General features: G+C 35.9%; 1 protein-coding gene across 1 annotated transcript in view; it reads left to right on the top strand.

The window, feature by feature from the left end:
• The window catches only part of spon1b (spondin 1b), a 64,054-nt gene that overhangs the window by 4,543 nt on the left and 37,118 nt on the right, over nt 1-22,393 (top strand). Inside the window, exons 3-6 of the mRNA XM_026202300.1 lie at nt 1,313-1,446; nt 6,654-6,727; nt 7,072-7,188; nt 8,597-8,745. Of these exons, the coding sequence (XP_026058085.1) occupies nt 1,313-1,446; nt 6,654-6,727; nt 7,072-7,188; nt 8,597-8,745 (474 nt within the window). The remainder of the gene's footprint in view (nt 1-1,312; nt 1,447-6,653; nt 6,728-7,071; nt 7,189-8,596; nt 8,746-22,393) is intronic.

The following is a 22,393-nucleotide window of genomic DNA, read 5'->3' as shown; positions in this document are numbered from 1 at the left end:
GAGAGTGAGAAAGAGGGAGGAAGAACTTAATGCACCACGCGCATGGATTTTACTCTTCGATGGACATTTGGCAGCGATTTCGTTTTGAAACATGCAAACAAAAGTTCCCACTGGAATTTTCCATCACTTGGACAATGTGATTTTACCAACAGTAGCAGTAATGTACATCTGGAATTTTTTTACTATTATATTTATATATAAACCCCCACCCCCACCCTTTCCCTTTAAATTATTAGCATGAGGTATTTCAGTGCAATAACCTGTATCAACCAGACAGTGAGTTTTTACATTTGCTGTCATTCATTTTAGCATAAACATGTGTCTGTGAAACACGTGTGTGACTACTATTCTTTCTAAATTAGGCTTTCGTATCACTTTTCTTCCATAAAGCTCAGTGCTATTTGCTTGGCGCTGTTAACTTTTGCAATATTACCGCCTGAGGAAAGCAAGTGATTAAACAATGTTATTAAAAATGGAAGTTTAAATTAAATTCTTAGTTATAATGGAAGCAGTAATTCATCGAATGATGACCAAATGATGAAGAAGAGCATTATAATCAGACATTTAATCAGCATTTTAAAAAGCCTATTATTCATGTACGTGGATTACAGAGATGCATTTGTCTCAATTACTGAGTTATTTCTTTTTTTCTCAAAGTAGAAAATGTTGCCTCATGGGTTAACAGTTGAACCAACAGGCACACATATTTGTCCTCTCCGCTGAAAGATGTTGAAATGGCTGTCATGTGCAGTTAGTCATCTTGGCCCACAAAACGAAATTTGATTCTACATCACTGAACTCAATTACGGTACTAGTATACGGTTTAGTTGGAAGCGATTGCGTAATTGGGCTGAAAAAATGAAATTAATTAGATTCTTGGAATTTTGTATTCCATTAGTTTTTATTTTACTTCCAAGGCTCTCCAAAAACTGAAAATGATTTAATCATTCTTGTGATGTTTTGAATATGTATGCTTTTGTTCTGGCATACATGAATTTTTTCATATAAATCTTCTCCATAAAATAACATTTTATAGTGACCAGTTTTTATAACTTAATAAAAGACATATATAATATAATATATATCATATTTTAAAATGTAAAATAGAAATATAAAATAAAGTGCTCTATAATTCAAGTCTTGTAAATGGTACAGCAGGTAATTATGCTATATATTTTAGTTTCCACAAAATATTTAGCAGCACTCTAATAATATTGCACAGTATTACTGTTTTTACTGTATTTTTTAATCAAACGAATGCAGTCTTGGTGAGCTTTTAAAAACATGAAATAATCTTACTCCTGTTCCACAGCTCATTGATGAAAGTGACACACAGTTCATGACTAACTGCCCCCCGGCCGTCACAGAGAGCATTCCCAGAAGACGCACAAGGATACAGGTGTTCTGGACAGCGCCACCTTCTGGCAGTGGTTGCGTCACTCTCAAGTGAGTTATTGTATGACTTTTCACTATTATTCTGGTCTTGGATAGCAATAATTGAATGGGAATCCATGGATTTAGGCTAAAGATATGAAAGTGTATGGTGCTGAACTGATAGATTGTTGAATAAATAGAAAAGAAAACAGAACAGGGGTACAGTCTGAGGCTCTAGACTGAGAATACAAAACTGAGTCTGAGCACTCGTCTCATTTAGTGAGCGTTATATCAGTTACCTTCTGGGAAAGTACTGAAAAAGGAAAACAAAAGTCATTTTCGATCATATTTGAAGCTGAGTAAGCAGAAATATATGTAGGACCATCGATAGAAGATGTGATTATGACTGATTGATGTTGGGCGGTTATTGTATATTAATCTTGAGCCATTGAAATCACCCTTGAGTCTTCCCATCATCGATTGGAGGCTGTGAATCAAAGATGATTAAGATACTTTGAAAGCTTTAAAATATTCTGAGCATCCAAACAACATCCTCACACTTGAGTTTCCTTTAAATACAGCAGGCGCACAAGCACATTACAGTGGTCTTCAACCAAATAAATTCTGAATTATCTGTCGGTGTTGTGCTGTTAGTGTTTCCACTCCACTCCCTCATGTTTTCATGCTGTCTTTGTATCTTTATCTCTCTTTCTCCCACTCCTTTTGAGGTTATAAACAACTTTAAGTGTGTTTGATGCATTAAAGACATCTGAAAGTCTCTCTTTTTGCTCCGGTTGGACACGGTGCGATGCGTATGTGCATTTTTCCGCATTATGGGTGCCTACCCTCAAAACCTGCTTTCCAACAACTCTCACTTTCTGAAAGCCTCTGAATGCCACCGTGTTGGCCTGTTTACACTTGTCGTGAACCAGTGAGGTCTATAATACCAGGAGAAAGCTCTCTGTTAGCATTCTCGTTTATTTTAATGGGAAGGATGCCATTAGAATCCTGTCAGTTTTGCTAATGGACACTGGACCTTTTTTGGAGCCAACCACCTGTGCCCTTAAGGAGCTTCGAATATTGTAAACTTAACTCATACATGCTTGTTTGAAATGCAAGAACCAATTACGGTTTTGGAAAATTGTTGGCTAGTCCAATGTTCAGCTAAAATGAACGTGTCATTCAGTCAGCCTGTGTTCTCTCATGAGATTTTAACAGGTTTGCGAATACTTTTTTTCCCCCCACAGAGATAATGCACATAAAAGTGATGCAACTGCTTAAATGAGCCCCTGATTGTCTTTTTCCCCCATTTTTTACTTAGTAAAGCAGATTTAAATTTGCTTGTATAGCAGTTGTGAAATGAAATTGATGTTGACTAAAACCTTCACAGTGTGAATATTTATGAGCTAGTGTCCATCTCTCATTCTCTCATTCACCTACTTATTTATTCATCTCTTTTGTCCTGTCTTCTTAAAAAGGATAGCAATCTCTCCTCCGCCTCACTCAAGACCCGTATCATCCACCCAGGTCTCGTCTCCGTCAGTCTGCGAACTTGAGGAATTATTATTGTAGCTTTTAATTTATCCATCTGTCTTATTAGGGCAGGGATGTCTGTTTTTTTTTTTTCCAATTAACATTTTCAGTGAAGCATCTGCTGTGCAAACATGTTGAATCTGCTGTCTCTTCGTCTTGGCGTGTCAGAACCGTGGAGACATTGCACCTTGTAGCGCCAGGCTGAATGCCAGTGCTCAGGCTCCGAAACACAACTGGCAACGGTGCCCAATGAACATCAAATAAATGTGCAATTACATCTGGAATCCCTCCAGCACTTTTCCAGTGAAATGTCAAACAGACCAGGGATTGGAAGAAAGTTTTGATCTGGATTTTGTTTCCTTTGATTCTCTGGTGCCATCAAGCTGTGGAAGGCAGATAAGATGCGGTAAACGTGATGGTTTTGTTGACAAGCTTAGGGACTCTGGAGATAAATGGCTTTCAGGTGCTCAGATGAGACGATCAAGACCAAATACCAACAGAGGATATGTCTTAAGAAGTTTTAAGAAGAATGGATCTTGTGCAGTCTTGAGCAGTCATACTTGGTTGGCCACTATTAGGGGCCTTTCTTATAACCTTTAAACTTTTTCTACAAGTCACGTCACACCAAATACACATACTTTGTTCATAGACCCTTTGGAATACAGGCATAAGCTGGGATCTGTCTTATAACTATTAGAGATGTCCAAAGCTGATTTCAAGAATCGGGATCATTTTGATGACGGATCATCAGTCATCAAAGCTCGGTAAATATTGGTCACAGATACGGAGATTTACTTCAGATTTCCCCAAGCTGATTAATCATGTGTGCAAGTTGTTATTATTATTATTTAATTAACACCTTTCCATTAATGCCATTGTATTGTTTATTCAGACTGATTCGCGAAAGCGGAATGTGCAAAAACACAAGAGGCGAGATTTATCACATGAACAAATCACAGCATAACATAACCAGTCATGTCAAATCATATCGCTATGCTTCTTCTCACGTGATTTTACATTTTATAATGTTATATTTTGTAATACTGGCATTGATTTATTTTTGTACTATGTTTTTGCCTCATCCATTATTATATATACAGTATACAATTTTATATAAAAACAATTAAAGCAAATTTAATGAATAATATATTATTTATTATTGAATTTAATCCTCTATATTGCTTATCTATTTGAGCCCGATTAAGACACAGAGAATATTAATGAAGAGGATCGTGCAGAACTTGTGCAAGTAATATACGGAAATTAATATACGGTTTAAATTAAAGTTTAAACAGTCTGATTAAAGCACAGCAACTGTACATTACGTCCATGTATAACGCTTCTCCCTTCTATGTGAAAATAAGTGTATAAATGGAACGGTTTGTAGGAGCTGATCTGACGATCTGAATGAGAGAGAGAGAGAGAGAGAGAGAGAGAGAGAGAGAGAGAGCATGGCGACACGAGGAACAGGATTGAGAACCACTGCTTTAGAAGAATGATTTTGAAACTTGTGAATCCAGTAGAATCATTAGAAGACAGAATCACGATTCATTCTATTTTTACGTGCACCCCTAGTTTTCTCTTCCTCTTCTCTAAAGCAGCACAACATGGCTTCGCCCACTTTGTTGTGTGTTCCCGGGGGCAGGGTTTATCTGGGTTCGTGACGTAAGAAGCTCAATGTAGTCCCTTATCAGCCGTTTTTGTAGTCATTAAACTGCCAGAATTTTAAAAGACAATATCTCAATTTGCATTGAACTTTCAGCGCTTCAGCTCTGCAGATATTGTTTATGCTCACACAACAACATTACAAACTAATGTTAAAAAAGCGAAATCACAATCAACCACCCATAATAAATTCAAGTTATATTATAGTTAATGAATTCATATTTAGAGTTCCTTTTAAAATAAATTCTGCACAAGAGTCAGGTTCAACCATTTTATTCTTGAGAAACAATTGCATACAAATGTTAATATATAGGGATAAACATCTTCATTTGACCCTCTAACTCTAGCACTCTCCATATTAATTCTATTTTATCTACTTTTCTGAAAACTGTTTTCTCTTCTAACTACTTTTTAAAAAGACAAAAGAGCCTCTAGCATTAGTATTCCTCGTTGTTTTTTTCTATTCTATCTACTTGCGTTGCTACATATACTGCATTAGGTTAACACTTACATATTGTTCCTCTTTTATTGGTGTTGATTGCTTCTATTGTTTTCATTTGTAAGTCACTTTGGATAAAAGCATCTACTAAATGTAAGTGGATTTTATTCAAACCTGCAGTAATTAAATCATTTATCATAATGAATTAGTACAAATACACCTGTAGACTTGACTCCACTTGTTTTACTTTATTTTTGCTGCTAAAAATGTATTTGGCAGCGGTTCACTCTGTTTTCACAAAGTGTTTGTTTTGAAAGCTCCTTGAAGAGAAACTGCGATCAAACATTTTCTGTCAAATGTCTGTGCGCTACTCTGCAGTAATTCAATAATACATTAATACTTTTGATTTGATCCCACTTTACTTACTTTATTTTAGCTTTGGGTGGCAATTCATTTTGTTTCTTTTGCATTGTGGAAAGGCTGTGAAAAGGAACAACATTCAATGTTTTTTTCTGTGTCAAATAGGGTGCTACTCAATTTCTCAAAATGCACTTTGCAAAGCACAGATGAGCCAAAAATGTGTCATATTGTAGACACCTTCACATTTTGATAAGGCCAGCACCAGATTCTCTTGTAAGCCACCCACATGAAACATGTGGGATTATTCTCAAGAGGGCATAGCGTTCTGGTCAGAGTAGTCTCAGCCTCAGACGTCACGCCCACGGACCGTTGGCTTAATGTCTGATGCATATGGGACACAAAAGTTGAAACACTTCAGGAGTGTCGAAGTCCTCATCGGATGGGTTTCAATTCTACAGGATTTCTGGGAGACGCGTGTTGCATTCTTTAACATTCCGCCTGGAAACAAAGATGTCATGCCGCCAAACCCCCTCATGAAAAAGAAAGCCGTCATGTTTAAAACTGTGACGACAAGTGCTCATCAGGATCCTTACATAGTCACAGAATCCTTAAAATCCATTCGACTGGTCTGTTATTGTGGCGACATTTCCACGCCCTGTAACGTGCCGATGAACAAAACGAACTGTGATTGGTTGTTTGACAGTCAAATGGCCTCATGGGCGGGCCTTGGCCAAAGAAAGCTGCCATGAATTCCAGACCTTCAGCCGTCAGTCTGAAGATCTGGCTACGCGAGACTATGGTCAGACCTACCCAATGCCACATCTTTAACTGACAGCAATGGGGCTCTAGTGGGACAGTTGCATGATTTAACATTGATATTCCACATGGGTCGATCTAAGCTGAGTGTGGCATAGACCAAACATAGATGGTGCTCTTGAATACATTTTCTTTTTCTCCAACGCTTGCTAAACATATTGGCATCAGTTGATGTCTCTACTCGGCTTCATTTGAAAAGCTGAACTGTTTAAAGCATTCAGGATGCTGACTGGAGTCATTGAAATATGCTCTCAGATAGTAGCATTATGCAAGCGGGATTAAGCACAGAAGCCTTTGTTAAAAAGATGCATCATCTATCCCCACTACAATACAATTTTGAATGCGATAATGGTGGTAGAGTAAATGTAAAAGTGCACTTTCTCAGAACTATATCTAAAAGACAGATAAAAGGCTGGATAAATAAGGATAAATAAGCTGGATGAACATTGTAATGTCTTCATTACAGGGCCAGTGTTGTGCAGCGAAAAATCATTTTCTTCCAAGATGAGGGCTCACTTACCAAAAGACTCTGTGAGAAAGGTAATTTTTAAGATGGGTTTCTCATGTACATCCCTCTGAAACATTTTTACATCTACAGAATCTGTTTTTTTGTAACAAAAACCTCTTTTCCTGTCATCTGCTTTGGATGTTGCTAAATAAAATACATGCCTTTTAAATTGTAACGTTTATGCATGCCACATCTATTTGTGTATGTGTAATGTTTGTATAGGCTAGAGTGTGTGTGGAAGGAGGAGGTTAAATGCACGTATGCATTATTATGTGCCGAAAAGGAGAAACGTAGATTCTCAGCAGTTGATGGAAATAACGGACGCGATGCAATTGAAGAGAAATAACTATAATCTTCTGATCGTTGTGCACTGCAGATCCAGTTGCGACGACTGAAAAACCTATTCAAGAGTGCTGTGCTTGTGGAACTGCCAAGTATAGAGTCACTTTCTATGGAAACTGGTCGGAGAAAGTGCATCCCAAAGACTACCCAAGTAAGAACAAAGCCTTGTGACAAAAGAGCACAGTAATCACATAAGTCTTGTTGTTGTTAATTAAAACTAAAACAATTTCAAATCATTTTCATTTATTGAAAAAAGATTAAATGAAGTATAAATATTAGATAAAGAACTTGAGCTTAAAAATTACTACAGCTAAATCTAAAATTAATATAAATTAAATCTAAACAAAAATAAAAAAAACTGATAAAAATGACAAAAGCACATATAGCGCAGTAACCAATTTAAATAAATTAAAATTAAAATAAAACTAAAATATGAATTAATGGTAAAATTAATAAATCAACACAGATAAACATGATTAAATATTATGAAAAATATTATATTATTCTAATATAATAGTATCGCATTGTGAGGTACATTGTCCTAGTGTTGTGCAGTACCCTGCCTATAAAACCCTTTTACAACTGTATGATACATGATTTACAAAGTTGACATTCAATGCGGTTTAATTTTAATAATGTGACAGAAAATGATTGAATATACAGTAACTTCTATTTGTAATTATTTTGAATATATAGTTACTAATATTAGTAATAAACAATAAAGTACAAAAAAGTATAAAATATCAGATTTTGTTAAGAAGAACACCAGACAACATCTGCTTTTTATTTTATTTTATTTTATTTTATGTGTTTATTGTGTGTGAAATGTAAGTATATAAAATAAAAATGAAATGTAAGACATTAACTATATTCCATGCATTTTCCATGTTCTTTTTCATTTTGATAAACGTGTTTGAAATCATCCAGCATCTTTGTAAGTGTAAGGTGGCAAAGTTGACAAATTCTTGTTTTTAATATACAAATATAAATATAAATTGCAAAAATTTAGTTTTAACAGTCAGGTACAACAATTGAGTTTTAAAGAGCACTGAAAACACATTTTTGATATTCTTAATGCCACACTGATTTTACAATCCAAACCTGATCATTTGAAAAAAGTGTGGTAGCTCAGGCAGAGGTGGGCAGCAATATCTTTCTCTTGCTGCTTAAGCTCTCAGGGCTGGTTTGCTAATACAGCAGTCACCAGGAGAGCTGGTTCATTACCTATGTGTGTGGCAGCAATGATCCAATCTGTTATTTACTGTCTGGAAAGCAGGCAAGACTCCAGCCTGAGCCGTGATACTTTGTAAGATAAGAGAAGCCAGGTGGATGTTGTCACATAGCGCACTGCTGCTAGCTAATGGGTCTGTGGAAACAGACGTTGATGTATGCGGTAGGCTCTTTAAAGAGAGACAAGAGGAGAAGCTTAGATTTGTGCAGATACACGCTAGAGAACAAGTCACATCAGAAGTGCAATTAACTGGCAGGATTTCGCTTTATATGATGCTGCAGCTCCAAAGATCTGTTCTTTGTTCACCGCTGTTGTTTCTGTCCCAAAGGACGTGCTAATCATTGGTCGGCTCTCATTGGCGCATCTCACTCCAGGAGCTATGTGTTATGGGAGTATGGAGGTTTCGCCAGTGAAGGAGTCAAGCAAGTGGCTGAGTATGGATCACCCGTCAAAATGGAGGAGGAGATTCGACAAAAGGTAGGCCTTCTGGCTAAGTGCGACAAGATGAGATATCAGGATCAGACAGATGAAGTTCAGCTTGAAAGCTAATGTTGAAGTAATTGCTCCACTTTCAAGCCAAGATGTGCTTTTAGTGGGATTAGCAGCTGTTTATCCGGCCGAGATTGAATTGAAATGTTTTTTCGTCGGCCAGGATTAGGCTCATTACTTTTCTGATGCTTTTTCGATTTCGCCAAGGGACAAATCGGAACGAATCGTTTTAAGTAAACGAGTGTGTATTTTTGAACAGATCTTTTTTTTTAAGTCAATGAATCTTTCTCGTTCTCTTCCGCTGACACTGAAAATCTTCCTTGGAAGTGCATGGCTGCTTTGGTTGCTTGATAAACGTCGGCTCTAGTTGACAAAATGGAGGAAAACAAATCAATCTGCTCTATTTTCTTTGGTTGAGCAAAAGCTTATTGTGCTTAGAAGCCATTTCTTCATCTTTTAGCTCACTTGAAGACATTAAGTTTAATAAGGCGTAACAAGACTCGCTTTAGATGTGAATGACTCAGTGATTCAATGACTGATTCATTGACTCACATTAGATGAAAAGGCATTTGTCTCAGCCTAATGATATCATTTACCGAAAGAATGAATCATATTGGTGAATGGAATCAAAAGATGAATTAAAATCCCCAGTGCTTGAAGCAATACCCTCACCGATGTTTATCTATCTATACTAACTTATTTAAAGTTTTGTCAGCACCCAAGAAATCAAATCAAATTCATTTAGCTCACTTATTGCTTTCACTCCATCAAAAGTTGCAAGGCACTCATTTTATGTTTCTGAAGTTCCCACGCACTCGTGGCATCGGAAATAACATGTCAAAGGTTGATCAGTTAACGGAGGGTTCTGCCTCGCATCTTAATTGAACACATTAGTCAGCATCAGCTAATCTTCACATTGCTGTAATTTAATGTTAATTTCCGTCTCTTGAAAGACACGTTAACAATCGCATGCAGTCTGAGACGGAAGGTCATTTAGCATCTTAGTGGGAAGGTGTGTGCAGTATAATTCGGCGTTAACACAGGCTGCCTCCATGAGGATTTTAAAGGTTACCCGGGAAAGGTTCATACCCTACATGTTCCCATTTGTCTTTTGCACCGTGCACTGTAGGTGGATTTGCAGTGCACATCTCGACACATCTCAGATTGATGATCATAGAATCTTTACGGCTTCACCCACATCCAAATAAGACAGACATTTAGTTTTTAGGCAAATTAATTTCTAATTAAGTGTTGGCTGTGTAATCCTAGCTATATAGGTTAAATATAATATTCACATGTAGCCTTATACACATAAAATATTTCTATTTATATATACTATATTTTATATGTGTGCATATGTGGTTGTCGAATGTATAAAAACACTCCTTATACTATACTGTGTAAATGAAATATATAAGAAATATATTTAGTATTATAATACAAATTATTATTTCATCTTATCAAAGTTATACAACTGAATTAGTTTTCGTGACCTATATATAACATTAAATCACAGCAAAATCATTCTGCCAGTTGACAAATTTCTACCAATGTATCATCCATCCCTATATATAACATTAAATTATTGATTAAAAAAATATATAGTATGAATGTATTAGTATTTAAATAATATTTATATCATGTGTATAAAATGTGTGTATACAGTATGATGTTTTACTAAATAAAGCATCCTTTTGCATCACTGCAATATCAAAATGAGAAAGATAATTCACTTATGAGTACTAGATCATAAGATGTCTCATCAGTTTTCATTTTTCACATATAGTATTCCCAGAAGGTCTTTGATTTCTGCTTATTGTCTTGGGGCAGAGCTGACCAATTTGCCCACAATTATTTATTGATTTGTGCTCCAGGCACTTTGGTGCTGTCAACATGTGTTTCGTTTGGCATTGCAAACAAGTCCATTAAAAGTCCTGTCTACACAGTTCTTCCAACAAAGCAGAAAATTCACAAGTCGTTTAAATAAGTTAAACAATGAAAAATCAATATTAAAATTAGAAAGACACATAGACACAATAAAAAAAGTGCAGTAAACAAAGCCACCGGCCAATAGAGCAGCTCTTTATTATTCCTTTTTTTGAAGCTGTCAACTGTATGTCATTCCAAAATGGATTTTGTTTTCTTCTATCTCGTCCATTTATTTTACAGCTCTTTTGTGCTTTCAGGGCTTTATCCACATGCTTGATCTCTGTTCTGATTCTGTTGGTCGGTTTTACCTGACATGATCATTCATCTTTTGAGGTGGTGCGGTCGTTTTGGAACCCCAGTAAAGGTGAATCTGTCTACAGGGGCCCTTTGAACTGATTCCCTTTATGGCAGTTTTTTACTTAGTTTTTCAGTTTTTTTCAACTTAACTTCTAGGGTTCATTCAGTAATCTCAAAAGATTTGATGTGCACTATGCTGTTTGACTTTAAAGAGATAGTTCACTCAGTTAAATGAATTCTGTCATACTTCACTCACCCTCATGTTAATTTAAACCCGTTTTTTTTCAGTGAGAAAGAAATTTAGATGTTTAGCACAGTGTTCATGCTGTTATTTTCGATACAATGAAAATAAATGGTGACAAGAGGCTGTAAAGCTCTAAAAATGACAAAAATCCCATAAATGTATCATAAAAGTTGCCTTGCAATGTAATATATTATATTTTGTGGTACTTGATAGCCCCTGGTTACCATTCTTTTTCACAGAAAGGAAAAGAACATTATAGACATTTTCATTTTTGGGTGCACTATTCCTTGAACATGTTTACATTTGTATTGCAATATAATTCTGATCATTTTAAAGCTTTTAGCATAAAATGGTGTTTCAGACTTCTTTAGCGTACAATTTTCACTGCTATTCGCCTAGAAGAAGCAGCTTCCAGAAACATTGCAGTGCTACTGTAAAATCAGTCATCAAAGCCTTTTCCAAAAACCATTACAGTCATTTACTGTCATTTTTGGCAGGCATCATTTCACCATTAGGCACATTGCTTTCAGGAAAGCAATTGCAGAACATTCTCAGCAGAAAAGAGCCATGTGGATAAATATTTCAGTCGTAGATCACACTGCTGCCGTCTCTTCTGAATGCCGAATTGCGACAACAAGACAGGAGTCAGTAATGCAAATTCAACAAATTGCAGAGAAGCTCACAAGCATTTTTTTTTAAGTATAGACCAGCACACTTTCCCTCAGTTTTTCGTTGGAATTTCAAAGCCTGACCTTAAAATGAAGGGCAAAATAAGCCTATAATGAGCTAATGCTTATAATAGGCTAAAACAAAACAGCTTTGCATTAAGCCCAAAATATCGCTCTAGTGATAAATTATACTATTATCTTGTTTACGACTGTTTGCTCAATGGCTCTACCTTTACACTGAACTCAGGTACAAAGTCAAAAGGTCTGTAATTTTCTTTCCTGCTGCTGGACAGAGATGTAATCTTTTTCTAGTCTTTTTTTTTTTTATTGCCGGGCGGCTGGATTCAAATCATCTTTTCCCCTGTCTTTTTTATGATGATTAAAATATGTAATTTTCATTTCTCCCAGAGTCCCCCGGTGAATTTTGACCTTGAGCTTACGCTCCACATTTCCACAGACGCGTTCAATTTGGAATAAAAAATTTGGAATAGCATTATAACATGCTTCACTTAGTTAATGAGGTGGACGTGGTGATTACAGAGGTGTCATAAAACCGACTCGTGGAAGGTCAGACTGTTTTCAAGCTTTTGGAAGATCTCAGACGTTGGGAAGCAGGAGGTTCTGAGGCAGTTTCTTAGCATTTGTTGTCCCGACTTAACTGTTATGACATTATGAATCTTATTATCATCTCATATCGGAGATGATATATTTATCCCAAGATCTATCAAAAGCACAGTGTGAGGCAAGTTTGAAAGTGAATGAATTGTGCGTTGGAATGAAGCTTTCCCTGAAGAGGACAGGATGCTTATTTCCTTTACAAGCACTACGATGTACATAACTGTGAAATAGTCATTTGTGCAAACAGTATGGAAGCTCTGTATTTACATGCTAAATACTCTGCAAAGAATCTTTATTGTGCCGTATAGGTGGGCGTTTGCTTGTGCCTCTTAGCAGTCTCTGTCAATTAGAGTCTGTTTCTGCTAATTAAACTTTGCAGCATTGATATGAATTTGATGTTTAGTTTTTGTTGACCCACTAAACATGAAGTGCTTCTCTCCTCGTGTTAATTGTCAGCTGAAGCTTTGAAGCGTCTACTGTCATAACTGGTTTCCGGTCTATTTCCCAGAGATATAACGCTGCTGTCAAAATAGTGTATTGTATTGTGAAACTGTCAGTGAGAAATGTAATGTTATTTAAAGCTAAACATGTGTTATTTCTGTACCATTAGTGTCAGCAAATCTGATATATAAACAATATTTATTCATATATGTTCACTACCAATCAAAAGTTCAGGGTTGGCCAGATTTTTATTTGTAATATGTAAAAAAAAAAAAGTAATATGTTTTCATAATTCAAATCTATGAACATATTTACTGACATTTTGCTCGAGACTGATATGAAAATTATAATTAAACTTTAATTAGGGTACTACTTGTGCACAATGCACCTTCCTTAATATTAAGCCTAAAAAGAGTTGTATTGTCACAATTAATGAGAGTTTTATTGTCTTTTAAATAATATTGGTCTTTAAATGCAAGATATTTAAAGTGTACCTAAAGTATACTTGCAGTAGTTACACCACAATCAGATATACTTCAGTATATACATTTAGTTGGATTTCAGCACTACTTCCGCACAAGTAAAGTGCTTTAAGTACAAAATGTGTTGCTTTATTTTAACAGACTTTAGTCGTAAAACTATAGTAAGTATACTAAAAGTGCAAGTGCAGGGTATTTTTTTATTGGGTAGGTAAATATGTAAATGTGTTTTTTAGTATAATTAGCATGAAAAAAAATTATTTCAAATACATTTTAGTATTTTTTTTCACTATCAGTAACAAAGTGAAAACTCTCATCTTGTGAAATTTTACTGGAATTAAAAAATATATATATTTTAATATTTCATAATTTATACTTAATTTAATTTATTCCTTTAATACTAAAGCTGAATTTTAATCATTCTAATATACTGATTTGCAAGCTCAAGAAGCATTTCTTATTAATACCAATGTTGAAAATGGCTGTTATGAAATACATTATGACATTCTACATTCTAACATTGTCTCATTGTGTTTTATTTTCAATAGCATATATTTCTCCATTTGTATATATCATCAGACAACTGAAGCACCACTGTTTTATATGTATATATATATATATATATATATATATAGTTGTATATATAGTTGTCTGTGCATATTAAGCTGACATAGGAGAGAGCATTTTAACACTGAAAAAATGTACACCCTTCAGCTTCAACTCAATTAATTCATTTGATGCTAATTCCTAATAAAGATACTATATTTTTTTTCTTACTAAATTTCTCAAAATGAATTGCAGCTGATTTGCATTCTTTTGAAGGTGTTAATGACAGCCATTTTGAATTTGAAAGTATGCACATTGTGTTAGCCTGAGATAAGTTTCCAGCACAGAAACCCTCAGAGTTCCTCATTAGCAGTGCAGGTCATCAACAAAACAACAAATTTCTACCACTGTGCTGTTCAAACTAGCAATTAAAGATGAAGTCAGTCCCCATGGAAACTATATTTGGAGTAGACAGACTCATTCTTGCCTATCTGTGTGATTTAACTTCTCATTCCTCTCTTGGATATGTCTTGCCAGATCCAACGAAAGACCACTTTAGAATAAAAAGCACCAAAGGGAAAATAAAGAATTTTGTGCCTGTCTGCGACTCGAGCTGCGATGACAACATTCCTAAAGCCTAATTCCCGTAGGCTGAGCATGTGGGGCTTTGGATGGTATCCATCGGATTTTTTCACACCATCCCAAAACTTCTGTTCGCTGGTCCCACGACCTGGCCCTGCAGACGGTCATACTGTTTAGAAAGATGTTTCAGTGCTTTAGCCGAGAACAATTGTCTTGTTTCGTCCGACTGGCAGGTTTCAGGTTGCCTGTCAGCTTTGCTTTGGATGCTGCACTGAGAGATCGGCATATGAAAAACAAAGCTAATGCTTCTTCTGGCAGTGTTTCCAAGAGGCATTACTGATGTAGAAAGGGGAAAAAAAAAAACGGTCCAGCAAATTGTTTCAAGGCTTGCTATAAACAACATAAAGTGCTTTAATGTGTGTTTAGAGTATGAGAAGAACTAACTGGAGAAGTAGGACTACAGTTTGTTTCCAACTGTCATGTTTATTTTTGCATCTAACCCAGGAAGAAGAATTGGGGTTTGTAGTATCTAATGGGAATCTCTCAAAACACATGAATAAGTCACTGCTCAAGGGACCCAGTTCTCACAGTATAAAAAGCTATGGGGCCAAACATTCTTTCATTTGGAATTCCTCCAAAACGTCCTCCAGACTTTAGGCTTGTTTGACGTCAAAGCTTTGTTTTCATAAAGTAGGCTACTAATACACACCCCTTGTTTTATAACCCTAGTGTTCTGAGGGTTTAAGTTGGGACTTTGCCTGTGCAAGCACAAAATGAACCCTGTATTGATGTGCACACAACTTCTGTCATTTCCACTTGGGTGTGTGTGGCAACCTGCGTAAGCGCCGCGGTCCAAAGGTGCTCAGGTCATGTGTTCCAGTAATCCTTGGGATCATGACGGAATGTGAAACATCTGGGGTGGACTTTGCTGAGATAGCAGGGACTCAAAGCCTAAGATCTCCATACAAAGCTCCGTGTCACAGCTTAGGGTTGGCAGCCGCATCTCCCAAGCACCCCCAGGTGTTTCCAAAGCGTCTCTTCTAATCCTGAGAACCTCCAATGCACATCCCCAACAGCAACCTCCCTGAAAACACCTACCAATGTTGGGGGAGCTGCTGAGCTACTGTTTTCCAAGCTACTGTATAAGTTTAAGCTGCTTGTAGTTCAAGTAGTACAACTACAGCGAAAGTACAATTTGCATGTTTATACGTTTCATTATGTTGCATGTGTCTTTATGAGTAAGTCGTTGGTTCAGTCATTCAGCCGATTCATTTGATTAATTCAAGAGTGAATCAAGTGTCTGATTCTATGAGGAAGTCATTGAATCATTCACTCAACTGATTTGTTCAAAAATACGTATTCCTTCAGGAACTTAAAGGGATAGTTCACCCAAAAATGGAAATTTTGTCATTGTTTACTCAGCCTCATTTCGTTCCAAACCTGTGAGACTTTCATTCATCTTCGAAACACAAATTAATTAATGACAGAATTTTCATTTGAGGTGACCTATCCCTTTATCTCCTCTAAAGTTCGTTGCTTGGATGCTTGCAATCATTAAAGGGACACTAAGTAGGAATTACTCCCATCTAGTGGTGAAATTGTATTTTGCATTCAAACTAATTTTGCTCTCCAGCGCCTTGCTTTTTCAAATGCGCGTTGCATCTACGGTAGGCGATATGTACCAAAAAGCTTTGACGGGATGTCTTCTAATAGCACTTCGTCGAGTTTTCCTTCAGGTGAACAGGTGTGTTATTTCAAACAAACTGCAACATGACCATAAACAAACGAATGTTACAGTATGAATTACTGACTGTGGAAAACATGAAATATTGTAATTAGTAGTTATGTCTTCTTTATTCGTTATATTTTCTGAATAATGTGCATTGTTAGATATAAAAAAAATATTGTAATATAGATTGTAACACTGACTTACCTGTCGAGAAGAAAACTGGCCACTTCAGCGTCTCTTTTGAAATCTTTATCCAGCATTAGCTCTTTCCACCTAGAAAAAGCTTCCCCGACATTAACTCTTGTTTTCTGTAATCTACGGTCACGTTTCCTTTTACGTTCTATTTTTGACTGTTTTGGCGACGATGTTTTCTTCTCCTGTGGCGCGGCATATGTATGGTCCATAATAAGAATGCAATCCAGACTTTTAAACTTGCCGGAGCAGTTTCAAGCGCCTCTCACTGCTCTGCACCTGCGTTTCTGGCTCTGACCGAAAACGCGTTGTGGAAACGCGTTGGCTTAGTACTTTTTGTCCCTCTCTGCTATTATAGTTTTGCAAGATGGCGGAACTACATGGAAGCCTCCGTCGACCTACCCGTCCCATGTATATAAAGATAATAAATTCTTCATTTACGAGGATTAGTTTAAACATTGGCATAGGTATTTGTACACCATTGAGGGCATATTTATGAATAAAAATATTGATTTTAGATAATAAAATACCTAAAAAGTTACTTATTGTCCCTTTAATTCTACTTTGGTTTTTAATAAAATACATTTATATATTTTAATTATTTAATCATGTAGTGTTTAATCATTTCAATATTTTTATGATTTCTTTTCCTTTATATGTAGGAACTCATTTTGAATAATCACAAAAAACTGCTTAATTTACATACAAATAAGCTGGCTTACAATAACGAATCACACCATAGCGCTACATACAGTATAACTCATTAAAACATTTTTAATTGAATGAACCAGTGCATACTGTACTATATGAAACTTTGTTTGAGGAGACGCTATGCTTTGTCAGAATATAGAAAAATCAATTGTATTATTTTATATTGTCCATTAAGAGACCTCTGGAGCATTTTGTGATTATAGAGAGGTCTGTGGATATGTAATTAACAGTGACACACTCTGGATGTAGAGGTCAATGGTGCGATGCTGATTGGGTGTATTACATGGATATGGAGCTGTGCTTCCTTTGACAGTGATGTGATACCTTGCTGCGACTCAGGAAAAGATTATCCCTTGAACCGCTCCTGGTGGCTACATATAGATGAAATTTGACTATACTAATTTCCTGTGTAAATTAAAGAATGAACAAGAGAGAGAAAGAAAGATGATTGTGTGATATAGATAGAGACACTGATTCCAATTCCTTATTACCAGTTGATAATTAAGTCCAAGCTTCAACTATAATAAGAAGCGATAGAAATGGCAAGTGAACTAATGACAAAGGTACAAAATAGTGCATGAGGGTTTCTAGACCCTTTTTTTCGAGAGGGGTTTACAGTGAAAATAGTTAACAACTGTTAAAATATTATATAAAATACTATCTATCTATTTATCTATCTATCTATCTAGATAGATAGATACATACATACATAGGTACTGTAGATTAATAGAGAGTATGTCTATATTTTTGGGCGGTCAATCAGAAGCCAGTCAGACCTCTTTGTATGAGATGAAAAAGGACCGCCTACCACGTCCTCCTTCACTTTCGTCTGAACCCTACTTCTGCATTTCAGAGGAAATTGCTGCGAACTATTCGGCCCCAAGTCTCCCAAGTCTGTCAAGCGAAAAAAGCAAACACTAAGCACTCACATCTGACATGTTACAGGATGTGCTCTCATTTTTTTCCACCTCTGAAGCAACAGACTTTAAAGGGAATCCTAGGTACAATACAACCCTTCAAAGCCTACAGCCTCTCTTTGACTACCTGAATTGAAAATAGATATTTAAAATTGGGCTCATGCTCTTATCACACTAAAAAAAAAAAAAAAAAAAAACATTGAGCAAATAATATTTAAAAAAATGTGTTTGTTTGTTTACTATTCTAAAGCTTTCAACTTTCTGGAACACAGGAAATGCATTTTCTGTTACTACATACTTTTTCAATGTCAAAACAAGAAGTATAGCAAGTGAGTTTGATGAATGCATAGTTTTGAGTCCTTTGCAAATAGTCCCATTTGTCCTGTTCCCAGCATGCACTGTGGCATTCATTATAAAAATGGTTGCAGTAGTAGTATAGGTTGTCTTGTAGTATCAAGATTTTGTCTTGTCTTTCGGCTCAAAATGACTGAGAAGCGATTCATGTCAAATATTGAGGTGGCAGTTTAAGGTATATTATAATTTAGCTTTGGCTTGTGAGTACTTATATTGTGAATATTCATGTGATGATGTCACTTATGACATGCACTACTTACAGATAACATGAAACATAGTATTGAATGTCTAAATGTATTATGTAAATGAGGAGGACAATTTGCATGCAACTCTTCATCCTTGAACTGTTTCAAAATGGCATTACAGCTACACATTTAAGGTAAATTCAGAAAATTATTAAGAATTAGAATTTAATAAAAAGTAATATTATTTGTTATAATCAATGAAATAAGAAGTCAAAAAAGGCAAATTATTGTCTTCATATTTTTAAAGTACAAACATAATTACAATAATTAGAGGGTTTTTATTGGTAATTTGCATTGTGTATGTGTGTGTCTCAGTTAATGTTACTCTATGTAATTGATCATGCACATTTTCTGCATTTTTACTGCACAATGTTTGTTGAAATTATTTGATTTAACATTAAATTACATTTAATTACATGTGTTGTTATAATTGTTACATTTAAATGAATTACTTAATTAAATTCGATTTAATGACATTTTTATTAAATGTTATAATAAACTAAATAAGAATCCAACTCTAAAAAGCCATGCATATTATTGCTTTCTTATTTTAAATGTTTTATGCACACCAAATATTTATAGTGCAACCAATATAAAGGGTCAAATAAGAGCTGCAGCGAATGACCACAGTATAACCCTATTGTTCCTGCAGAAATTAGCATGCTGAGAGCCATAGCAGTGGCGTATAGATGTACATAAAAGACAGGCTGGCAATATTTCAGGATTCAGTGGACACACATGGTGTTTCACAATGTTCATTCCCCAGAGGAACAAGAGCTAGACTCTCCATTCCAGCATCCAAAGAATGTTAAAGAATGGCTAGCGTTCCCATATTGAGATTCAGAGGGTACGTCCAGGTCCCTCGACTCCCTCTAAGTCAGTACAGTCTTCATAACCCGGCACTTGGACAAAACACAATAAAGCCACATTATGCGATGCACTTTCTTTAATTCATGAGGGATCCCTCATAAATCCGTTTTCAATAATGGCCCTTTTTTCCTGCCTTGTTTTCCCTATGTAAATGAGACCTCGGCGGCAAAGGGCCGACTGACAGTAATCTTCCGTAATTTAGTTTGCGCGGCTCTGTGCTAGCGCTCTGGGAGGCCTGAAAGAACACATATCATTCAGAGGGAGGTCAGACAGTGCACAAAACAAACTGGCAAGGCCAAAGCTCACACACACTGCCTGACTGACAGCTGAGAAGCCTGCATACTCAAAAGGCCAGCCAAGACAGCGAACGATTAAAAAAAGAAACCTGTTACGATTCTAGCGTGCGTGTCTGAGGAGCTGATGCTTGTTTGAATGGACTGTCTTTGTGATTGATGGCAGGTCGACACACCTGTTACACACTGACGTCATTCTTGCATTTTAAGCAGATTTGAGAAAACTAAGCTTCTTGGTCATGTTACTTTTTAGCTTAAGGAATTTATTATGTAAAGGCACTTATCTAATATTATGTGTTTTATAGTTTTTAATTGTAGAGTCATAATCAAATTACTGTTTTTTTTTTACTTAACCCTTTAAAGCCTGACACATTAAAAAAATGGCAGAAAATTATATATTTTTGGAAATTAGATGATTATTAATCCTTGAATCAAAATCCAAAAATTTTTTTTTTGCCAACTCATTTTGTTTATGATATATTTTTTGTATCACATTTGATACATCAGGCTTTTAGGGAACGTTTTGCTTACAACAGTGTAGATTTTAGATACAAAAAAATCTATTATGCCTTTAACAATTTGAAAATATAGAACATTTTAGGCAGTTTTTCTCTCTTTTTTTTTTACATAGATCTTTTTTCCAGTCCTTTTATTTCACTTTGTGGTAGTCACGAAAGCAGTTTCTGTCTTTGTTCAGGCAAAGATGCACCTTACACTTCTTACAGTACACATGTGAGAAGTGATTGTTGGTGCAATGCTTGCAACTTTCTCTATCTCTTTGGCAGTTGTGTTTACTGACTTGCCCTCTTTTTGTACGCTGTACATATTTGTTTGTTCTGCCGTTTCCTGTAGCATTTCATCAGTGACAAACTGTTTGAAATACATGTATGGAGTCCAGTTACACCTGTCTTCTGTCCCTCCCTCATCAGATGCAATGAAATCGACAGATGGAGGTTGAAATTGTTTTTATCTCCATCTGTATTCTTTCTTTTTTGCATTATCCTTCACCGACTGCCATTTGAATCTGTCCTGTGTTGTTGGGACCTCAACTTCTATGCTGCTCTGGACTGCACTTTCGACTTGATAATCTTCTTCATCACTGGTGTCTGAACTTCCATCATCATGCATGGCCTGAGGAATCCATTCCTCATCATTCTCCTCCTCCTTCTCCTCCTCTTCCTCTAACTGCTCTAGGTCACTTGAATTGCCATCCATTATTATGTCGATTACATTTTGAAGATGCTTTTTTTTCTCTCTCTTCTTTCTCTAATCTTTTTGGCATCTAAAAATACACATAAAAATTGATGATTCCAGCATATCGATTATAATTTTAGAGGAATTGTTACTGTAAAAATAACCTAAATGTATTGTAAGATGACATTGTGGTAGGCATATTGTAGATTACATAAAAAAAAATATTTGACACGACTATTCAGGGATAAAGAACCTTATACCTGCAGTTTCAAATTTAATATGTGCATTTTTAACACAATATATATTTTAATATGACATTTCAGTCATTAATTGCCATTAATTGAATCATCCCAATATTGTGTGTGTTTGCACTGTGGTAGTCATAAAGTAGATAACATTACTACAATTTGACATTACTGTTTAGACTTAAGCACCATTAATACCTGATGTATCAAATTTGATACACAATTTCCAACACTATTTACTTGTAATTTAATGATTAAATTATTAAGTAATTATGCATTATTTCAATTCAGAAAGTGTTAAATTAATTATATCAGGCGCAATCCAATATCATTTTTTACCTTAACAACTTGAAATTACCCTTTATTTTCCTGCCGAAAGCGTTTGGCTTGATCCAATCGCAGCTGCCATTTTGAAAAGATAAAAAATCACCCCTCTACTGCCTGCAGTACAGTGAAATTCCACAAGATGGCAGAATACACGTATCAAAATAGATACAACAGGTTTTCAAAGAAAGTATTGCTCTCACTGATTCAATATATGTCTTAGAAACTCGTGTATCAAATATGATACGTGCGGTTTTAAAGGGTTAATATGTTCCTTCAAAAAAACTTCACCCAGATCTGCAGCTTCAAATGAATTATCCACCCGCCTGCATATATATTTTTGCCTGATTTAGATAAACGCACCCAACCCGCGCACAGTTGTCACATTTAGGGGTTGGTTCAGCATAATTTCCATGCCTGGAAAGTTTCTGAAAAATTAATAAACCCAGAAAGTTTTGTAAAAGTCATGGAAATCTATTTCACAATTCTCTGTATAATAGAATTATGTTTAATCAGGTCCTGAATTTCGGTGCGAGATTGCGCATATGTCGCATTACTCATTCCCACAGTATTATTTTCACGTCTTTTTAAGCCATTCAGTACTCACGCCCTCCAAAGGTGCTTTTCTGTGCGCTTACAGTCACTTCCAAAACACTAGCCATGCCACTTTCTCCTTCTTTCCAAAGCGCTCGGTAGCTTGCGCTCCCATTGCGTATACCGTTGCAAGCAACCATGACCTGCGCTCTCCATGACGAAAC

The sequence above is a fragment of the Carassius auratus genome, chromosome 25 (genome assembly GCF_003368295.1).
Source record: "Carassius auratus strain Wakin chromosome 25, ASM336829v1, whole genome shotgun sequence".
Classification (NCBI taxonomy): domain Eukaryota; kingdom Metazoa; phylum Chordata; class Actinopteri; order Cypriniformes; family Cyprinidae; genus Carassius; species Carassius auratus.
The sequence above is the reverse complement of the archived record's forward strand: the minus strand, read 5'-3'. Positions and strand labels throughout refer to the sequence as shown.